The sequence below is a fragment of the Eleginops maclovinus genome, chromosome 8, assembly GCF_036324505.1.
Source record: "Eleginops maclovinus isolate JMC-PN-2008 ecotype Puerto Natales chromosome 8, JC_Emac_rtc_rv5, whole genome shotgun sequence".
NCBI lineage: Eukaryota > Metazoa > Chordata > Actinopteri > Perciformes > Eleginopidae > Eleginops > Eleginops maclovinus.
This window is the reverse complement of record NC_086356.1, coordinates 7384412-7405475: the sequence shown is the minus strand read 5'-3', so window position 1 is coordinate 7405475 and position 21064 is coordinate 7384412. Positions and strand designations below refer to the sequence as shown.

General features: G+C 39.8%; 1 protein-coding gene across 1 annotated transcript in view; it reads left to right on the top strand.

Annotated features, from left to right (window-relative positions):
* LOC134868544 (ephrin type-A receptor 5) overlaps positions 1–21064 on the top strand; it is a 65672-nt gene that overhangs the window by 16684 nt on the left and 27924 nt on the right. The window contains 2 exon segments of the mRNA XM_063889765.1: positions 13471–13626; positions 14104–14442. Coding sequence (XP_063745835.1) covers positions 13471–13626; positions 14104–14442 — 495 coding nt within the window.

Genomic DNA, 21064 nt, shown 5'->3' with positions numbered 1-21064 from the left:
AAAAGGAACATGCTTTGATGGTGCCAACAGTCATACATTATTTACCCTACATCAGCTGATTGCATCAGCAGCATGTCAGCTGCGTGTGCACTGCCTTTGCAGACTGAGGTGCAGTTTAAGAAATATGTGTCTTAAGAAGCTCTACAGACTACGAAATAAAGCAAATAAATGAACACACAGTATTTTCAGTAAGTGAATCTTTTTTGTTGGGAAAATTTGATGTACTATCAACATTATCATCTGCAAACTGTGCATACTGTATGTGTCAAGGATCATGGGGGAAACCATTTTTCCCTTTTGGGGCAGATGCTTAATATTTGGAATTCACAAGGTTTTTTAGTTTCTGTGAAATGTGTTTCCATTTTTTCTGTAGATAAAAAAGACACAGTGCTTCTCGTCTGTATGTGGCTGGTGTGTGGACAGCAGTAAAGATTAAAACCGTTTTTTTTTGTTTGAAGAGACATGATCAAAAAAAATTTCAGCAAAGTCTTCTCTGGTGTAGACCGACCAAGCTTAAAAGAGACGAACAAAAACAGGCATTCCCTTTGTACTCCTTTTCACGTAGGGCTGTGAGACTGCTTTTTTTGTTGAAACTGATAAAATCTGCCACCATGTATTTCAAGAAGGTAACAGCACTGTTTCCACCGTCCGGTTGCAACAGAACAAAGTTGCAGGTGCTTTAACTGATTTCCATTTTAATGAGTTTCAGAGTGTTGTGCATACCGTGAGGATGGAGTTGTGTGATATGTTAATTTCTCCTCCAATGGTTATACGTTAGAGAATAAAACAACATCTCCGGTGCTCATTGATTGATTGATTTTTTGAATAATGGTCCACTAAAAGGAAGTAAACAAACTCTGTAGAACACACTCCATGCAATTAATGACGATTTTTATTTTTACCAATTTCACATGCAAATGAAACTGATCTTTGAAGTGTCTACAGAGAGAAACATGGCGGGACTTCCTCTCTTTCTTCAGCTTCGTAACCAAACGTGCTCGCTGCTTTCGAAAACACATTTTCATCTGCATTTCAATCACTGACGGCGGAATTAAGTGTTGAATCCTGTTTCTGAGACGTTTAAAACGTGGTATCCATACCCAAGGAGTTCTAGTATTCAGGCTTTTTTAGATTTGTTTGGCTCCAAGATGTTCTGGTACTAAATATCCAGCAATTTGGATTTGAGAACATGAACCAGGTTTTTAATTTCCTCTCTATTATGTCTACTTTGCCCTCTCTGTGAATGTCAGTGGGATTTTCTAAAGGGTAGAGCTCTTTTTCAAAATACACCATTGTTAATAGCCACATTTTAGTGAGGGTTTTAAGCATGTCGATTTTGAATCTGTGGGTTGCAGGTCATACTACATTACAATGAGAGAAAATGGCTATATCTGTGTGGATCCTGGCTGAAATGACTGCTTGTGCTACCTCGTAGAGCATGATTTAACGCAGCCTTTGTGAATATAGGACAAAACTCGCTACGGACAGCTATTTCTCCCCCTCTTTGTCTTTTTTCTTCCCATCATTCATACATCTCCTGTGCTTTGTCTCATTTGCTTTCTCTATTTTGCAATCTTTCATGTCCTTTTCCTTTGCTCATTTTGTCTTGAAGTGACTGCCATTCATTGCGTCTCCCTCCTTCCTTTTTTCTATTCCTTTTTATTGCTGCCAGATACATCAGCATTTTTCTGTCTTTATACACTTTTTGGCAGTGCCAAATTTTAACTTTCCATTTTAACTCTCTGAAAGATCCCTCCATTTTTCGCTGTCAACAATACGATTTTGTCTTATTAGCCTCCTATCCTTCTCCCATGCAGACACTGTGTTAGGGTTTTTTTCACCTGGGGAAATATTGGAAAAGGCTGAACAATGCATTTTTCTGTACAGAAATGCATTGTTGGATTTGTGTTGTTATTCATTGCTTTGTTCTGGTAGGTATTATTTTCTTTATTTGAGTTTTTTGATTATTCAAATGACATTATAGCAAATAAATGACCTGTTTCCATATAATTTGTTCATGGTTAAGAGTCACGGAGATGGAACTTGAATTTATTCACATATAAAGCGCGTGGTGGTTTTGTCTCGTTACACCGGAGATTTATGATTATGTGTGGGGTGACATCTTAAGATATTGTATGTGGTTGTGTGAGATGTATAGACGCAGGCACAACTTTAGCTGGGATAATTGGTGGTAGCCTGCAGCACTGTCAGCACAGAGAGAGTGAAGAGAGGCATGGGGGTGGAGGGGAGCGCCTCCGTGGGTACATAGATGGATGGATGGATGGAGAGAGTGAAAGATTGGAGGATTACAGAGAGCAGAAGTGATGGCAAAACAAGGGGACACAAGATAAATGGAAGGTTTCTCGCCACAGGGTGTGAGGGCAGAGACACAGAGATGGATGAGAGTTGTTTCAGTGGTGATTGCGATAAAGAAAAGGATAACTGAGGATAGAATTGGCCAGATGGATGAGGAGATGGATGAGAAGGAAGGGAGGGGGGGATTGTAGATTGAGTTCAGCCTCGCAGATGTGATTTAGGCTGAGTGAGTACTAGAAAGAATGTGAGAATAATGGCTGAAAGGAACATTGGAGTAATGTGAGGAGAAGAGCTGAATGGCGTTTGCATGGCACTTGAGAAACATGGCTATTTATAACATTTTGTACATTGATGAGAGCCATTTTCTGCCATTTATTTCTCATTTGGGTTCGCTGAGCAGTTTTCACCATGTAATATGACAGTATTTTCAGGCCATTAAAGGTACAAAATATGTCCTATACATTAAAGAGCCATAGGGGGATGGGGGTTCTATTCAGAGAGACTCAGAAATTCCTTGATTGAAGTTGTCAAAGTCAACTTTATTGTCAATCGTTCAATTTGTGTGTGCAGACAGAAATATCGAGATGCATTATTATACATACTATACATACACTTACACACTCAATATATACAAAACACACAAATAGCTGTTATATCAAAAGTATGCAGGTTATATTAAAAATGTACATAGTGCATTGTACATTTGTGAGAGAAAAAACGTTGATGTTCCCGTTGGAAAAAAGTGGTAAACCTTACAGAAAAACTATCAAATTTACGAGAAAAAAGAACCTGTCAAGGACCTACGGTATATTGCTTCACTTACAAAAGCTATTGCCACCAAATCAGTATGTAATTTTCTACAGGATAGTGGCGAATCCAGGCTGAAATCACTTGTCTTAAAAGGGAATGTTCTATTGCTGAATGCTATTGCAAAGTATAATTTGGTAAGGTGTCCGTTGCCGGTGTAATATGGGTAAACCTCTATGGTGTCTTACAGTTTTTCCTACCTTAAGTGAAGTCATGTGGTTCTTCAAGTATTTATGACTATTCTCTGTGACACATTTGTGACTTTGATCAAAGAGAAAAGTCGGTTTCTCATACATTTAGAATCTTAAGGTTTTTTCGCTTAAAGAGGACAAAGTATGCTCATTTTCAGTATCTTATTTGTATGTTGTGCCTCTACTGTGATATGTTTGCATGCTTTAACGTTGAAAAAGGTCTTTATTTCTCTCATACTGCCTGTGCTGCAGCAACTCCTTTCAAGTGTCAGCTCTGATTGGTTAGCTGGCCGGCTCGGTGATTGGTCAACCACATAGAGATGTCCCATCCCTTAGCCTGTCTTGTGTTGTGAAATGTGTTGAAACGCAATAAAAGTGCAAGTGTTACATAGTGATGTTTCTATGTTACTGAAGTAAACAAAGGAGCCCAATTGAAGTGTTTCAGGCAGAACATTACAACAAGAGTAATAAAAAGAGTAGAATAAAAATGTAAATGATTGTTGAATGATAGACTTTTAGTTGGAAATGGTGCTGCTATAATGAAGAAGACGGGAGAAGAGTGAAAGTAAGGGTTTTTTGAGTGATTAAATAATAGCATATGAGCGTATTGTAGTAAAGGAGCTAAGTGACACACTTGAATGATGGAATAGGGCTGGATTTAATGTTGGAATAATAGAATAAGTTCTAAATTATACGTTCGGAAGATGAGCTGAATGTAATGTTGGGAAAATGAAATAAAGGCTGAATGGAATCCTGGGATTGACAGCTTTGTGATGTTCAGAATCAGGCTGAGATGAATTCAAGTGACAAAAGAAAAGACTTGGAGGTATAAGATGGGCAGTGAAGTAGGGGGAAGAGCAGAGCGGGAAGTTGGGGGAGGGTAGGCAGAGAAGAATAAAAAGAAGGAAAGAAGATGAGGAATACAAATGAGAAAAGATCTAACTAAGGAATCATCAATTAAAAGAATTGTGTGGCATGATGAAGGGCTGCTCAATGGTCCAATAATAACACCACGGAGTGTTTCATTCCTCGAGTGTCGCATAAGTGTGTCATTGGTAGTCTTGCATTTCCCATGGCAATACTTTGTTTCGGTTTCAGAGCTCCCATGATGTTCTACTGTGTTTGCCTGCCTGTCAGACGTCACTGCAGCACATGTCAAACTCGATCTGGTCACGGTGCCGGTGGTGCCATCAGAAACTCTCTCACTGGCGACGTAATGCGAGGAAGCTTTCTGGCTTCTCCCTCGAGGGAATTATGAGATAGCGAACAGGCAGCTCACGCTTGCAATGTGGAGCTTGTGGTGGATGGTGAAAAGGGGTATTACAGTAGCTTGCGTAACAGAGATTGTGACAGCATCAGCTAATTCGAAATGATCACCCATGTTTGCTGATAAGGATCCACCTAGCTCTAACACCTCTTTGATTTATTTTTCTTTTGTGTTGAATTTGATTTTGACTTGACGGAGATCCTAATAGATTTTAAATATTTTCATAGACTTTTGTAGAATGGAGCATCTTTTTTGCTTAATTGACACCATTTTAAAATAGCATTGCACCTTTGTGATGTCACAAGCAATGGATTTTACCCATTTCTCAGGGGATTTACAAGACACAGTAATGAAAGACTTCTCCCAGTAAAAAATGTAAACCCCCAATGGCGGAACTTCGAGTAAAATTGACAGCAGTAAAATGTAAGTTTCTATTGTTATTAACCTAAGTAATCTTTTAATGCTCATATCTGTAATGGTTGAATATCTTAGCAAAGGTTGAAAAAAACCTCAGTATTTAAAGACTACTGTTGACATTTACGAGCAAGTGATAAACTAAGAAAATAATATGCCAATTAGTATATAATAAAAACTATCATAAAAAGCAGCACAAGAAAAAATTATACTGCCGCTGTAAAATATATAAAACCATTTAATCCTGGCGCTGTTTTTCCAAGGTCAGAGGAAGGAAAATGACACCAGTAAAAATGTAACTTTCCTTTAATTGTATTTTTATTTAATTTTAACCTTCGTAAATGTTTGATGATTGTATATTTAAGCAAATCAATATACATTTTTGCCGGACTGCCGTACTATTCAGCCCTAATCGATTGATGCTAAATTAAAGAACTAACTGAACTTGAATGCATCGCAAGTCAGGTATTTGCTCTATCTATTGGGTTGTGTCTTTTACATTTCATCATTCGGGATATCAGTATTCAGAAAGGCTTACTCATCCCTGAGTTGCTCAAGCGACAGAACAGCATGGTGAATGATGGCGCCAAAATCTGCAAGTGGCAGGAAGCCTTTTTGATTCCGTCATCTCCTGAAATATGAATCGACTGGATGTATTGCCGAAAGAGCCACCATTCATCTTTCCAGATCCTGTTCAATAGCAAGCCGCTTCTCCTGCAGACTTCTTTCACTACATTCTCTCCCTCCTCTCCTCCTCCATCTTCCTCCCCGCCCCCTTCACCATCACCCCATCATCTCAACGTGGCGATGCTGTCATGACAACTAAAGTGCTTCCTGAGTGCTTGTTGGGTAAACTGACTTTCCCAGAAGTGCTTCCTCCCTTTTTACCCTCCCCCCTGCTAACGTGCACACATATTCACATGTTTTTTTTATACTTTTGAGGGCTGTTCTTGACACAGCCAAGCCGCCCCCCCCACACACTCACACACACACACCTCGAGCCATAACCAACATACCTAGGTGCTTAACTCCATTTGCCCCAATCTTGACCCATACCTAATCCTAACCCTCAACCCTCAAACACCCCTTTGAAGAAAAATGGGCTAGCCACAATGTCCTCACAAAAATATAAGCACACATACACACCCACATTCCTGCAGTCGGTGAAATATTAATAAAATGCTTCACTTGGCACAGCCAGCATCTTTCTACGAAAGCCCGGTAGTCTCTGGAGTCCCAGTCAGCGTTGGTTTGCAGGACTGGTTAGACTGGTTGTTGTGGACCCTTTCCAATGCATTTAGGTCAGGCGGCGAGTTTCTCAATGATACAGTTTCACAGCAGTCACACATCAACAATATGTTTTTCTTTGCAGTCTCTCTTGGAGTCTGGAAAGAGGAGTAGGTGGAGTTCATGCAGACATAAATAGAAATGGAGCATGCATTTTGTGTGTCGTTTAAATTGTATGTACTGTGTCATTTACACTTTACAATCACTATATCAATTACCAAAAATAATGCATGCACTTATTGACGTTTTTTGTCTTGGCTTATTTTTGCCAATTCTTGGTAATTATCTACTCTGACCTCAAACTGATCTCCAATTAGATCGAATGAAACACCATTTAAAGATCTTATGACACCCCTAATTCCTAACCACGTTAAAAAACAAAGTGAAGCTCTTGTTGTATGTATTGTAGCCCTTAATTGCTCCCTTCTAACTTTAGAAAATATCTAAATTAAAGTTTGACAACTGCATATATTGAGAAATGTATATTCTGCAATCCACAGCTTGAAGAAGAAGACAAACAATTGTTAATACATAATTGTTTAAGAAGGTTTTTATACATAAAATGCTTCTAATAGCCTCCCAAATCTCCTGCTTAACACTGTTTAACATCATGTTAAATTGATAATATATTGGGGTTTTGGACTGACAAAACAAGACATTTAAGACCGTTCTTGACAAACACGGATAGACAGTTTTCCACTATTTCCTGACATTTTATGATCAAGTAATAAACTTTGAAAATAATATGCAAATAAATGTATAATAAAAACAATAATAAAAAACAGCCCTAGAAGAATATACCGCCGCTGTAAAAAGATATCAAACCATTAAATCCTGGCTATATATTTCCAGCGTCAGAGACATTTTTTATTTCGAAACCTGTAAATAACCCCATCATTTCTTTATTTATGGAGCATCTGGTGAATTGAAGGCATGAATTATACACTAACCATATGTGCAAGGGAAAAGGAACAATGTAATATAATTGTGCACACGTAAACACATTTTTTTTCATTCTTGTATTTAAATAGGTCAAAAGAAATGTGATTCACCACCAATTTCATGCACATTGCTCATGTCTCATGAGTATTGGAATGGCGTCACATCCTGACCATTTTTCAACTCATTGATATGTGCTTGCAATTTGTGTTGATCAAATGCTGGTAAACACATCCATCAAGTAAATAAAAATGTATGTAATAGCAATATAGGATGTAGTTTCATTGATATTCAGCATCATTTGACACTTGATGTAACCTTATGATGTATGGGTAATGTTTGACCTCCGCCACCAGACTGTCACTGTGTCGATAAATTGATTTATGTTCGAAAGCTATTGTGACCAGTTTGACCTCTTTGTGTCATCTTGTGGCCTGAGAATAATTGGGTGCAGAACAATGACCCTCCTCTGCCACCCAACAGACAGGAAAACCCCATTGACCGGGTTGTATATTGTTATGATATTATCATCTGGCTGTGTTTGTGTTCTCATACAAGCATATACAAATATGAGCGTACTTGGCCACATACACACAGTTATACAACAATAATGCATGAAGGAATGACACCATCATGCACGCACACACACAAACAGACACACACATTCAGTGTTTGTTTTCCTTTAGGCCAGTAGCTCGCTGTGGGACAAATACAGGAAGAGGATATTTACTGTGTTTCCTTGTCTGGTTTATTGGTTCACAATACTATCTGTTCACAAAATAGGCATTGTTTTGAAATTCAACCATTCCATTTTTGTGTTTCTTCTGTCTAAGTTTACTTTCATGTCAATCCTGCTGAATCTGTGTACAGCTGGAAGAGTCACAGGAAAAGAGGAAATATAAGTTGATGTCACGTAGAGCAAAAAGTATGCCCCGTTTGGCTTTTTCTTCATATTTGTAAAATCTTGTAGTGGTGGAACATGTAGATAATGGTATAAGTGTAGTTACTTAGGAAGTTTAATTTAGTGCAATTTTGATATACCTCCATTTTGTGGGTAGTTGCAGTGTTTCTTCTTAATACTTCTACTCTACTAACTATCATTCAAAAGTGTTCTTCCCATTCATACCCACTTAGATTGACCACTGTCATTACAAAACCTGCAAAAAGTTTATAAGATGATGCATTGGTTGCGATTAGAGTACCAAACAGAATGCATGAGATTGTTAAATCTTCCACATTAAAAGACTGCTCACATTATATTGCATAAGAAGGGCACTTGGAAAACGGAGAGGCTGTTTCAAATAGAGAAAATATTGTGCGGTTCCATCCTGTGAATCAGATCTGCCCCAAAATTGACTGAGTTTTTTTCTGGGTCCTCATTACATCCTTCCAAAAAAGCTTTATAAAAACCGGGCAACTCATTTTCTTCTGGGCTAATATTTAAGTAACTTGTGGGAAAGGTGAGGAGCAGATCTGAATGGCAGACAACAGGGACAGCTTATTTTTTAATTATGACACTTTTCTCTTGATACACAGTATGGGGCCCTTAACTTCTGTTTTATATGCCCCTCCCCCCTTTGGAGTATGCCTCTCTCCCTCTGCCTTAATCGCTTTCTCCCCCTAATCCCACCAAATGACAGCCAGTCATATAAATCAACATGTTTACAGTGAAATATTTCCAATTAAAGAGGACGCTCGTTAAGAAGCATCAATGGACACCGCTGGATCCTTAATTGCCTGGGATGCCAGTGTGTGATGCATATTAATGACGTATTAACCTCACACACACAAACGGGCACACACACACACACAAATGCATAAAGGAACATTAAGTGTGTATTGCATATTAATTACCTATTACCCTTTGTGCTGTGCTTTAAGTGTTGCGTGGCATCAGAACGACAGCTCGCCCAAGGGCAAACACACACACACACACACACACACAAATTCAATACCACCAACGCTGCCTATTCACTTGCATTCACAACGAGGAATGAGCCATTTCAGTCAGCCAGCCATGACTATAACTAATCTCTCTGTGTGTGTGTGTGTGTGTGTGTGTGTGTGTGTGTGTGTGTGTGTGTGTGTGTGTGTGTGTGTGTGTGTGTGTGTGTGTGTGTGTGTGTGTGTGTGTGTGTGTGTGTGTGTGTGTGTGTGTGTGTGTGTGTGTGTGTGTGTGTGTGTGTGTGTGTGTGTGTGTGTGTGTGTGTGTGTGTGTGTGTGTGTGTGTGTGTGTGTGTGTGTGTGTGTGTGTGTGTGTGTGTGTGTGTGTGTGTATTTAAAAGAACATTTAACAAGTAAAGCACCTGATCCAAAGATCTAACAGCCTGGCTGTCCTTGCATCTGGAGAGCCTTCATCGTAAGACATCTAATAAAATAAATAATGAAAAGATGATTTAATTAAAAGAAGAAAGCAGTCACTGAAAGAGTAGATGTGTTTAAAATTGTATCGACTTTGCTATAGACTTTACTTTAGAGATATATTACTCATTATTGAACATGTTTTAATACCAGTTCCCAATTCTGCTAAAAAACAAATAGGAACGTCTCAATGAAAGCGGGAATATTTCTTTTTACAAGTCTAAAGCGATGCTACCAGCTTCATTGTTTGTTCTTTTTTGGGGCTGAATAACCTTTCATTATTTCACCTTTGTTTAAGTTTTCTTCAATGCTAACGGCTGCATTCACACTGTAGTTAATTTTTCTAGCTTCATGCTATACTTTCGTGTTTATCAGCATATGTTAGCCTTGCTCACTTCTTGGTGTTTAGCGTGTTAGCATGCGCAGTTCTCCTAATGTCGCATAAGGTAGCTGAAAATTCTGGGAAATTCATAATTGTTGCTATCATGATGATGTCTCTAGATACCATTCACAGAGCAACACGTACAGAGAACTAAAAACTATATTTTCTCTTATTATTTATGCTTGTGAATTTGATTATATATCTGTCATTTCCATTAACAACTGTTCATTTCGCTGTGGTGGATGGTGTGTACAGTTTCTGGTAATCACTAAGTCACATGTGCACTAATCCAGTTGCCATTTAAGTGGCATTTAGTCAACTTGCATGTTTTTTTCCCTCTCTTGTCCTGACAGTCACACCATTGGCTTTAAGGCTAACCTTCAGCTTTTTAGATTCCATACTAAACACACATGTTCTTATTCACTCTCTGTGGCATTTTGCTAGTCTCTGCCTTCAACTGGCTGCCCTGACCGCCATGTCCCCTTTTGCCTGTGTGTGGTAAATCTTTAAAATGGAGAAAAAATATCCCAAAAAGGAGCATGATATAACCATGCAGTCACTCACACTCATTCTGTCAAGTCATGTCAAACAATGCATGCTTACAGTTAATTGCCACACATGTTAATTTTTCCTTCAGAGCATGTGTAATCTGTTTAGCCTGAATGGAAATGAGCTAGAATTAATGGTAATACATAACCTCACTTGTACACTGTTGGTGCGTATTAGTGAACTGGAATTGGTTTTCATTAAAGTGGCATGCGATGGATTTTTTTTTTCATACCAATTTGCACATTTTAATTGCAAATGTTTATATCGTTCTCATCATCATGTGCAGATTCCAGAGGAAATGGATGCATTATATGCATTTAATCATATAGTCTTTGACACCACGTTATTAGCCAATGTTTATTTGTCTATTTCAATTTCTACTTCTGTCTGACTGGCTGTGTCTTTATTCTAATGCAGTTTTTGTTTTTACATATGCCACAATGAAGTTTACATTACTATTCCATTGTGTAATTCTCTAGGATTGTATAGTTAATATATTGCCTGATGTTCCTATTGTATGTGGAATAAATACAAAGTAGTTACCCTCTGCAACGGACCAAAAAAAATCATAAAAAACTTAACAGGAAATCCAAAAAAGGTGCCGACATAGTACCATTCTATGCCCATGATTGGCAGGTTATATTTGGTAGTGCAGCAAAGACACAAAACAGGAGGTGAGAGACGAGCAGTAACAATCAATAAATATAAAAAAAAAGTGTGTGTGTGTGTGTGTGTGTGTGTGTGTGTGTGTGTGTGTGTGTGTGTGTGTGTGTGTGTGTGTGTGTGTGTGTGTGTGTGTGTGTGTGTGTGTGTGTGTGTGTGTGTGTGTGTGTGTGTGTGTGTGTGTGTGTGTGTGTGTGTGTGTGTGTGTGTGTGTGTGTGTGTGTGTGTGTGTGTGTGTGTGTGTGTGTGTGTGTGTGTGTGTGTGTGTGTGTGTGTGTGTGTGTGTGTGTGTGTGTGTGTGTGTGTGTGTGTAATGAGTTGCCACCCACTTTTTTATTGCTTTGACCATGGGGGGTTTTGGAGGATGAAATGACTTTGGCAATAAATCTGTATGTATGCAACCATAAATGTGCGCGTGGTGGCGGGTTAAGGCAGACAAAGGATCAGGTGTGTCCTACTGCCCTGAATGCTGCAGACCCACACACAGACACAGACACACGTAGAATGTGATGAGGCTGTACATCATCGTTGGCTTGATCGATCCTATAAGAAAGTAAATGGAAATGTGTTACAAATCAAACCGTAGGTATCCATTTTTCTGCATTCTACGAAAAATGTAACAGCAGCAACAAAAAAAAGATGTGGACCATCTTTCCACATCTGAAGAAAAAGAACCCCCGAGGGAACACGATACGGTCTGTGTGCTGTTGAGCATGAATTATGTCATCAGCTGTATTACTATCTGCTCATTCGAAATTAGGTCATCTTCACAAATGCCTCAAAATCTTAGTAATTAGGGTGTGTGTGGTAACATACAGTACATGCCAAACACATACACAAATACACAACATTTATTTTACTTGTGTGTGTGTGTGTGTGTGTGTGTGTTTGAAGCAGAGGTGAGACACAGAGCGATTCAGGGCAGAGGGAGAATTTTTCAGGCCTAATGTTCCATGACAAAGGACCAAGGTTCCGTCAAGGGGAATCAGAGCCATTGCCGCCTAACGCCTGAAACACACACACAGACACACACATTTTCCCTTCCTCTCCTTCTTTGTCTCATCCCCACTACTCTTTTTTTCTCGCCGTTCTCCCTCGCAAACTTGTCTTCTTTCTTCCTTTCCTCTCTCCGCCATCATTCCTTTTTCCTCCCTTCTTTCTCCCTTGTCTTCTTACCTTCAGTTTAATTATGTAGTTGTTAATCCCAGTTGCAGCCTGAATGGGCTTTACAGCAACCACATTTATAAAACAACAGCTACTAACCTTTAAGCCCTTGGAGGACAAATACATCTCCTCTCTTTTGTCCTATACTCCTCTTCTCCTTATGAAAGATTAATTCATCTCTGATTATAGAAAGTCTATGGACATCTTGTAGCCCTTCTTGTAAAAAGTCCAAACTTATAATCATTATTTCACCCTCCTTGTTTCGATTTGTATCTGCATGGGCGCAACAGCCAAAAATCAGAAGGGAAAACAATGCGACAATATGTCAGTCATTGATTGGCTTGGGGGCGTAACCATGGTGATGGAGGTTGATTATGTATGCTTGTTAACAAACTGAGTGTGTCACCCTGCTGTTTACCTACTCCACTTAAATCTGTCTCATCTGAGTGTATGTTTGTGTGGGAGGAAGAGAAATGATGTCTGTGTCTGTATGTGTCATATATGGGGGCTCGGTCGGGACAATATTGCGCTGCAGATGCACAAAATGCTCAGTACATTACATTTGACTTATCCAAAGCGAATTATAAAGAAAAAGGGCATTCAACCACAAGAATTCAAATGAAAAAAAAACAAGAGTCCTGTGAGTGCATTAGCTTTTAAATAAAGCAAAGCATTGATGGGAAGCTCCTCTAAAGTCAAAACAGTGTTTTTTTCTGTTAAGATAATACAACTTGAAGACGAAAGCAGGGTTTCACAGGTTGGATAAAAGCAATAATCCCTAGAGAGAGATAAAAAGACCTCAAAAAGAACAAAGAAGGAATTACAAATGTGAAATAAACCTGGTGACAAATGCTTCTTTTGAATTCAACACCGGTATCTCTGATGAGGTACCTCAAAACAACCAGAACCATCCTGGTAAATTGTTTTTGGTTTTGATGCTGACCTCCTTTTTTTTTTTTCAAAGGAACTAACCATGCTTTTTCTCTTCCCCCACTTTTCTTTCTTTTACCTCTCTCCCCATGACCCTCTTCCCTTTCGTATTTGTACGTCGTCTCTTATCATCTCATCTCTTCTTTATCCAACCCTAAACACTCCATGCCATCCGCCCCCCTCCCCTCCTCGTCTATCAGTCTGCAAAGTGGGGTTTTACCGCTCGCTGCTGGAGTCTTTGGACTGCAGTAAATGTCCACCACACAGTCTGGCCAGGCAGACGGGAGCCACCGCCTGCAGTTGTGAGGATGGATGGTATAAGATCGACTCCGACCCTCCCAATATCGCCTGCACACGTAAGGATAAAGCTCCTTTATATTTGCACATACTTACCCATGATTTACCGTTACTCTCTTGGACATAGAGTTGCAGAAATAAGATTATGTTTTCAAAGTTTCTTGACTCTTTTACGAGACGTTGAATTTGGGGCGACATCCACCAATCAGAACAGCAAGTGGTCCGATCCCCATCCCCTGCAGCCAACATGTTGAAGGAACCAGCCCTAAATTGGTCCAATTGGAATCCAAAGCGATGATAATGTCTATGGGAGCAATTCAGGTTTAGCTATCTCTCCCAGGGACCCTTCAACGTGTTCTCTTCAGGGGTTTGGATTGAACCACTGACCCTCTGATTGGTAGATTAGTGCATTAAGCCCCTGAGCCATAGCTGCCCCTTGTACATCTATATGCAAACACACTTTTAGGAAAGAATGGAAATGTGCTATATAAATGCAATCCATTTCCCATTAAGGTGATTGGTCTTTCATCTCTCAGGCCCTCCGTCTGCTCCACGCAACGCTATCTCCAACGTCAACGAGACCAGCGTCTTCCTGGAGTGGTCCGTCCCCATGGAAACGGGTGGCAGGAAGGACGTGCGCTACAACATCCTGTGCAGACGGGTCCTGCCAGATGGGAGGGGCTTGGAAGAATGTGGCCCCAACGTGCGTTTTCTGCCTCGACGAGTCGGCCTGTCAAACACGTCGGTCATGGTGGCCGACCTGCAGTCACACACCAACTACAGCTTCCTGCTGGAGGCCGTCAACGGGGTGTCAGAGCTGGCAAAAGAACACGCCAAGCAGTATGTGTCACTCAATGTGACAACCAATCAGGCAGGTATGTTGCAAGCGATTTGTCACATATGTCAATACTTGCTTTTTCTTTCCCCCAATCTCAGCCTCCCCATGAGTTCTCCAATCAGCTCTGCAGCTGCCCTGTTGTGGAAACTGAATTTCACTACACACATCACCAACATTTCGTCATGAATTTTCCCATATTGAGACATCCACAGACCATCCTAAGTGTTAGGTTCCTGGCGTGAATATCTGGGTTTGAGAACAAAGACGCCAGATGATCATATTATAACATCATTTGTACAAAACGTCGCTTCTATTATTGTTTTTTCCTTGTGCGCTATCCATGCTGTGAATGAGGGAACATTGCACAGTGGAAAGCTTCTTTGTTTTTGCTTTTGCATCCAGATTTGTCATTGAAAAAGCAGCTTGCCCCCCTCGACTAGTCGGTGCATTTCATCAGCAAGATTTGCAGGAATCTGGGGCGTAGTGAAAGCGCTTGATTTGTAGGCTGCTCGTGTGTGGGGTGTGTTGTTCGGAAGCAGGTGTCTTTCTGCATGCCTATCAAAGTTCAATCAAGCTGATGACATTTTATTTTTAGAATTGGAGGTGTAATCAACTCGGAGCGAAAAAGAAAACTTGAGCTGGTATAAGGTGTTGTAGCTGCTGGGAATATTCTGTTATCTGCAAGCCAGAGTGGTTTAGAAAATATGTGTGACTATAAAGTATAATTGAGCAAGGCACTAAACTCACTACACTAAAGTGAGCAGCACAGTGGCCAAACATAAAAGACCATTACATGTAGACAATATTAGACAATAAAAGACTACAGCTACTCCCCATAGCTGTATATATTGGAATATTTGCTGGCTGGCTGTTTTTAAAATGGAGCTTACGATTCACACAGGCTTTGGGAGCCCATTTCCATGTTTACGGGAGGTGCTTGTGTAGATCTTTATCGGCCTGTAATGAAATGGTAGCACACGGTGGAATGAAATGAGAAAAATACAAGATTAATGCTTTCTTTCCCAAGGCTTCCATCTGTAGAAAAATCCTTTTTGAAGGGCTGTGTCTCTTCCTGTTTTTTGAACAAATGGTTCATTGGCAGTCAAGTCATAGTTAGAAGTAGTGGGGTGGTTGTGTGTATCAGATACAGGCAGATGGCTGTCTGACAGTGGAGGGTTCTGCCGGCCCTTTAACTGTGTTGTCATTGTGGCTGGCAGCAGTCTGACTGGATTACTCCACACAATAGCATCCACATTCAGTTTATCAGAGATGCAGCTAGATTAAAGTGAGCCAGTCACTGGACCAAATGGAGATTAGGGATTACAGATTAGATTACACATTGCTGGCAAAGTCCTAGACAGAAATGCCCTTTGGCATGCATGTGGTACAGGCCAGGGCATTATTTTTGTTGTAATTCTGTTGATATTAAACAGATATACTAGCCTAAATTCGCAAATAGAGTCAGAAATATCCTGTCTCTCCAGGAACTGTTTAACAAAAAAAACATCAACATGAAGTCCCCAAAACATAACGTGCTGTTCATTCCAAATGAATCATTTGCTCCTTAAAATGTAGTGGAAGAGTAACTGTACATGTATATGTAAACAAGTAAAAAGCCCTGTATGCAAGGCTTAAAGGCCCCCTTATACTGTATATGAAGCCTCACAAAGGAGGTCAGATTAGATTAGATTTACTTTATTGATCCCAAATTGATAATTATTTTTGTTACAGCAGCATAGCAACAGGGCATTGCACATGCATTTATAATCAAATTAAATATAATTGCAAACCCTGTGATGTTAAATGCAGAAATCAAAGTGTTTGCCATGTTTTTATTCCTTTTAGTGACCTATAAAGCCATAACAGAATTGTATAGTAGCATGTTTGGCAATTATTCTAACTCTCTCCTGTTGTCCTTGTGATGATGCCCGAAACTGTCAATATGGGCTACTATTATTTTTTTTATCCTAAGAGACTATAATAACAATTGATTCAAGTGTATTTTGGGGTCATCCTGGTATTTAAGGAAGGGTTATAAAGCAAACAGATGATTGAAGATAAAAGAAAGAGAAACACTTTATTGGATAATAAACCGAAGCATTGGAAGCCTGACAGATGTTAAACAGCAGTGATGTTAGGCTAACATCTAAAACACAGATTGCTGAAAATGTGTGCAAACATATGTGCTGACATGCAAATGTTTATAGAGTTCAGTCGAGCAATTCACACTTAACTCTAAATACTATAAAGTAGGTGCTGTTTCAAAAATGAGAAGGTGTTCCTACTGTAAGACTGCTAATTTCTCACCTGTGTTGTTACCCATCTGTTCAGAAGGTACAGATGTTGTCCCAACTGTTGAGTAGAAACATTATATGAATATAAAATAATTCTTTTTTTAATAATTACAATTTGCCTAAAGCATTTTTTTTTCCTGATCCATTGGGACCTCTCCAAGGGGTCACAATATACTGTAAATGTACGGTTACCAGATGTCCCGCTTTGTGACGGTAGCCCATCTAAAACCTGGCTTTTATCCAATAGCTGTTTAGCTTTGCACCATTAACTGTTTCAGATGTTAATCAATCAATAAAAGCTCAAAATGTATTTACTAATGAGTGTAGCCCGTGGAGGGCGATTCCCAGAAATGTCTTAAGGACATTTGTCAGAGTTTCTTTCTCTAGTCAAGCGTCTTTATAAATACTTGAAGAGGAGGAGGAGGAGGAGGAGGAGGAGGAGGAGGAGGAGGAGGAGGAGGAAGTGGAGAAGGAGAAGGAGACGGAGACGGAGACCCATCCTAGTGTTAGGAGCGGTGGGCTGTCATTATGTACACCACCCGGGGTGCAGTGAAGGGAACGGTGCTTTGCTCGGGAATTGACTTTGCCACCACCGGCCAAAGCTTATAGTTTCAATCCAAATGTTTAGTTTTAAAGGTTGACTTTATATTTCAATCTAAACTACCTCATAGCATCGCAGCAACATGACCCACATTGTCGCGCACAAACATTCTAGTTCCACATGTGGCTTGTTGGGACCTGGTCACCCTATCTACTGTAAGGATAAGGCAGATAAGAAAAGGGCAGCAAAACACATTTAATTTACTTTTTCCTAAATGTCCACAAAATCTTTTTGCTGTGCAATATTAAAGCTTTTACCCTCATGACCTCATTGCTCACTGACATACGTAGCAACTTCTTAATATTTAGCAGCACTACTGGACTAGATGTACCTGATATGACTTATGATCATATTAACGTTTGCTCCCATCTTGCTTAAAGTTACACCTCCCCACAACCATTATAGTGTCTAGTGAACATTTCAGTGTCATTGACGGATGTTGCTAGAAGTTCTGCTGCACCTTTAACCAGCCAACCGTGATGTCAAGGGGTGAAGACCCTGAGTGCATTTATAAAAATCACTGTAGCGAGGTTAGGACTTCAACCACCGGGGGTCTTCCCTATCAAATGATTTCCCAAAGTAATCCTAACAATCCTGTTAACAATAATCCTGAAGCATTACTCGTAATGAACAGTTTAACACCCTGCCTCGCCTCTGTGTCACACATGTAATTACCCAATGAGGGCTTTGATGAGCACTGTAAACATCTGTATTTTGTGACTGTGCTTGTGAGGGTAAAAGGGTTGAAAAAATATGGAGAGACGGGGGCGGCGGTGGGATTCAGACAGAGACAGAGTGAAAGAGTTACAGGATTTGCCGTTTGATGTGTGGGAAGTGTTACACTCCATAAGGGATCCGTGAAATAGGTGATTTCACAGTGTCCCTGCGAAGCCCTGCTGAATAATAAAGTGTTGGTACTCGTACAGAGGAGAGGTGAAAGGCAGGAGGGAAGGACAGAACAACAGGACGGAGGTAGAGTTAGAAACTGTAGAAGTAGTTGGGGAAATTGTGAGAAAAGGTGAGGGAAGAAGCAGAAAGGTAACAGGGTATAAATACAGGGTTCACAGTAACCTGTGTTAGTTCCAAAAACACAGAGGTGTCCTGCAGCTTGACAATTTAAAAAAGGCATATATTTTTCACAACTTTGATGATTTCTTTAAACACAAAACACATTTTTGATAAGGCAGATAGCTAGCAGCCACTATTAGGTTCAGGAATACAATTTAATGGGCTCTATTGTGCTTGTTTTCACGTTCTATAATTGTATGTTTCTCCTCTACTGTGACATGTTTACATGCTTTAAAGTTCAAAAAGTGCTCTATTTTTCTCAATCTGCCTGTGCTGCAGCACCTCTTTTCACCCTCTCTCTGAACCAGAACCCAATCTGCTCTGATTGGTCAACCGCTTAGAGATGTCCCGCTCAAATATAAATGAGACCGCCATTTATCTGACGTCCAGCTCTCCGTCTTTTAACGTGTTTCCTCCCTTGATCCTCCTTAGTCATTATAATGCTTAACAGCGGTCTTTACTAATGTATTAACAACCTGTCACGTGTTCTGAATTGACCAATCGAAATTGAGTATTTAAATAAGCAGTGTAATAAAATGTAACGGAGAACTAACCAACAGAGGTGCAAGTGTTACACAGTGATGTCACTATGTCTTGGAACTAAACGAAGGACTACAATTGAGGCGGGGGGATTGTGTGGGAGAGAAACTCCCTCTTGAAGGAACTTTGGGATTTTAGCCTTTGCAGACCATTGACATGCAGACAAAGCTATATAACACACTCTAGGAAATGGAAAACCCCAAAAAGCATAAATGGGCCTCTTTAAGAATTCTGCCATTGATGTCTTTATTTTAGATGCCTTGAATAAACTTTATATTCTATATGAGAAAATGTCAATACTAGTGGAAATCAGAAGAACAAATTTAATTGGCCAGTAATTGGCAATTCAGTCTTTTGCTAGTCAATGGTTATTATTGTGACACATGACTTCCTGCGGTAGCTAAGCTCCCTTATGCCTTTTATTTCTGCCTATTTGTTTCTCTTGTTGTTCGCAGTGTGGGAGCACTGTGTGGTTACTGCACACTAAATGCTCCCATACGTTATGTTTGCTGTTGTTGGCTATTAATCAAATGAATCGTGATACATTACCTTGTGGGAGGTAAAATAAAAAGCGGTGCACAGCCTGGTGCTCTGTGCCTTACTTTTGTTTTTAGATATAAAAGTGGCGGAGTTCTTTTCTTTTTAACTGAGATGAATTGAGCACGGAATAGGAAAGGATTAACCTCTTTGAGTTATTTTAGCCATAATTGTGGAAATGTATCATCTTTTTAGAGACGTGCTTTTTGGAGTCTGCAATTGTCCTTTCTGAGATAATCATGTCCTTTGTTATTTTAAGTAGTCCAACTTTGATACATTCTCAAGAAACTTTAGTAAGTTTCTTTTGTGGCGTCTGATTGCCACAATCTGGCAGACTGGGTTTTATCAGTGAGGTTCAGCCATTTTTTACTTTGTGTTTGACATGTGAAATGTGTTTTCTCTCAAACAGGTAGAGTGGAAGGCATTAAAGAAGATAGATGAGACATTGTGTAGCTCAGTGCAGAGAAGATATGGAAAAGGATTGTTTCCTGGAAAGAAGCTGACTGTTGGGCGCATGGTTGTTGTGCTCTTATTTTTGACTTTTAAAACATTCAGTGTGTTTTAAAGTACTTCATGCATTTTGTAACTTCATCATCACAGCAAAAGAAAAATCAGTTTTCTGCATCTCAGGTGTGGATGTTCCCTGCTTTTGTCTGTTACCATATTACAGTGAGAAACTTTAGATTTTAGACTGACAAAGCAACATTTAAAGACATCACCTTCAACATTATTTTTCTATTTTCTGATATTAAATAGACCAATTGGAAAATCTCGAAAATGATCTGAAGATTAATTGATCAATGAAAATGATCAGGAATTGCAGCCTTAACCCTGATACGCTGGCTCGTGGGGGGCACAGTTTAGATTTCGCTTGAAACATGTCACTGACCCGTAGGCCAGAAAAGTTCTGCTATGTCAGTCATCTTTCTGTTACGACTTGTGAATTCCTTATTGACATTCTTGTAGAAATTTCAAATGATAGAATGCAATATGTTCTGATGTCAAATCACTGTTCCAATGAATGAAAGTCCCATAAAGTGAGAGCAGGTTAACATAAAATAAGTAATATGAGAGCCGCTTCAGTACATTACAACCCTGATAAAGCCATGTCTTGCTCTCTCTGTGTCTCCTATCGCTCTCTGTATATGTGTCTCTCTTTCTGTCATTCTCCGAGGGTAGTTAAAGGATAATAAAGCCAATAGCTGAAGGTCTGTATTGATTCTGGTGATGCTTCAGACAGATTGTGGTCTGAGAGGCTTATGTTCTTCATGGTGATAACGGTTGCTCTTATCTGAGGCCAGAGTTGTTACGCTGCAGGGCTGCACTCCTTTCTTTTTATTTTTAACCTTTCTCGGCGTGGAATGGACGTTTTTAGAGAGAAAATGGCACCACCAGCAGTATGGGTTAATGGGTGTTCTGCATTACCGTACTGCAGGTGCTCATTAGCAGATGTAACACCCACAGGAAGTGTTTAAAACAGCCAATGTGATCTACTGCTTTCCCTGAGGCTATAATAAAAGTGTTGCTGGGTTCCTGTCTAAACACTTGCACCATGTTTGCAATTCCTCATCTCATCCCTCACATTTTTTCATTGTTGTCAACCTTGTCTGTTGTCTCCC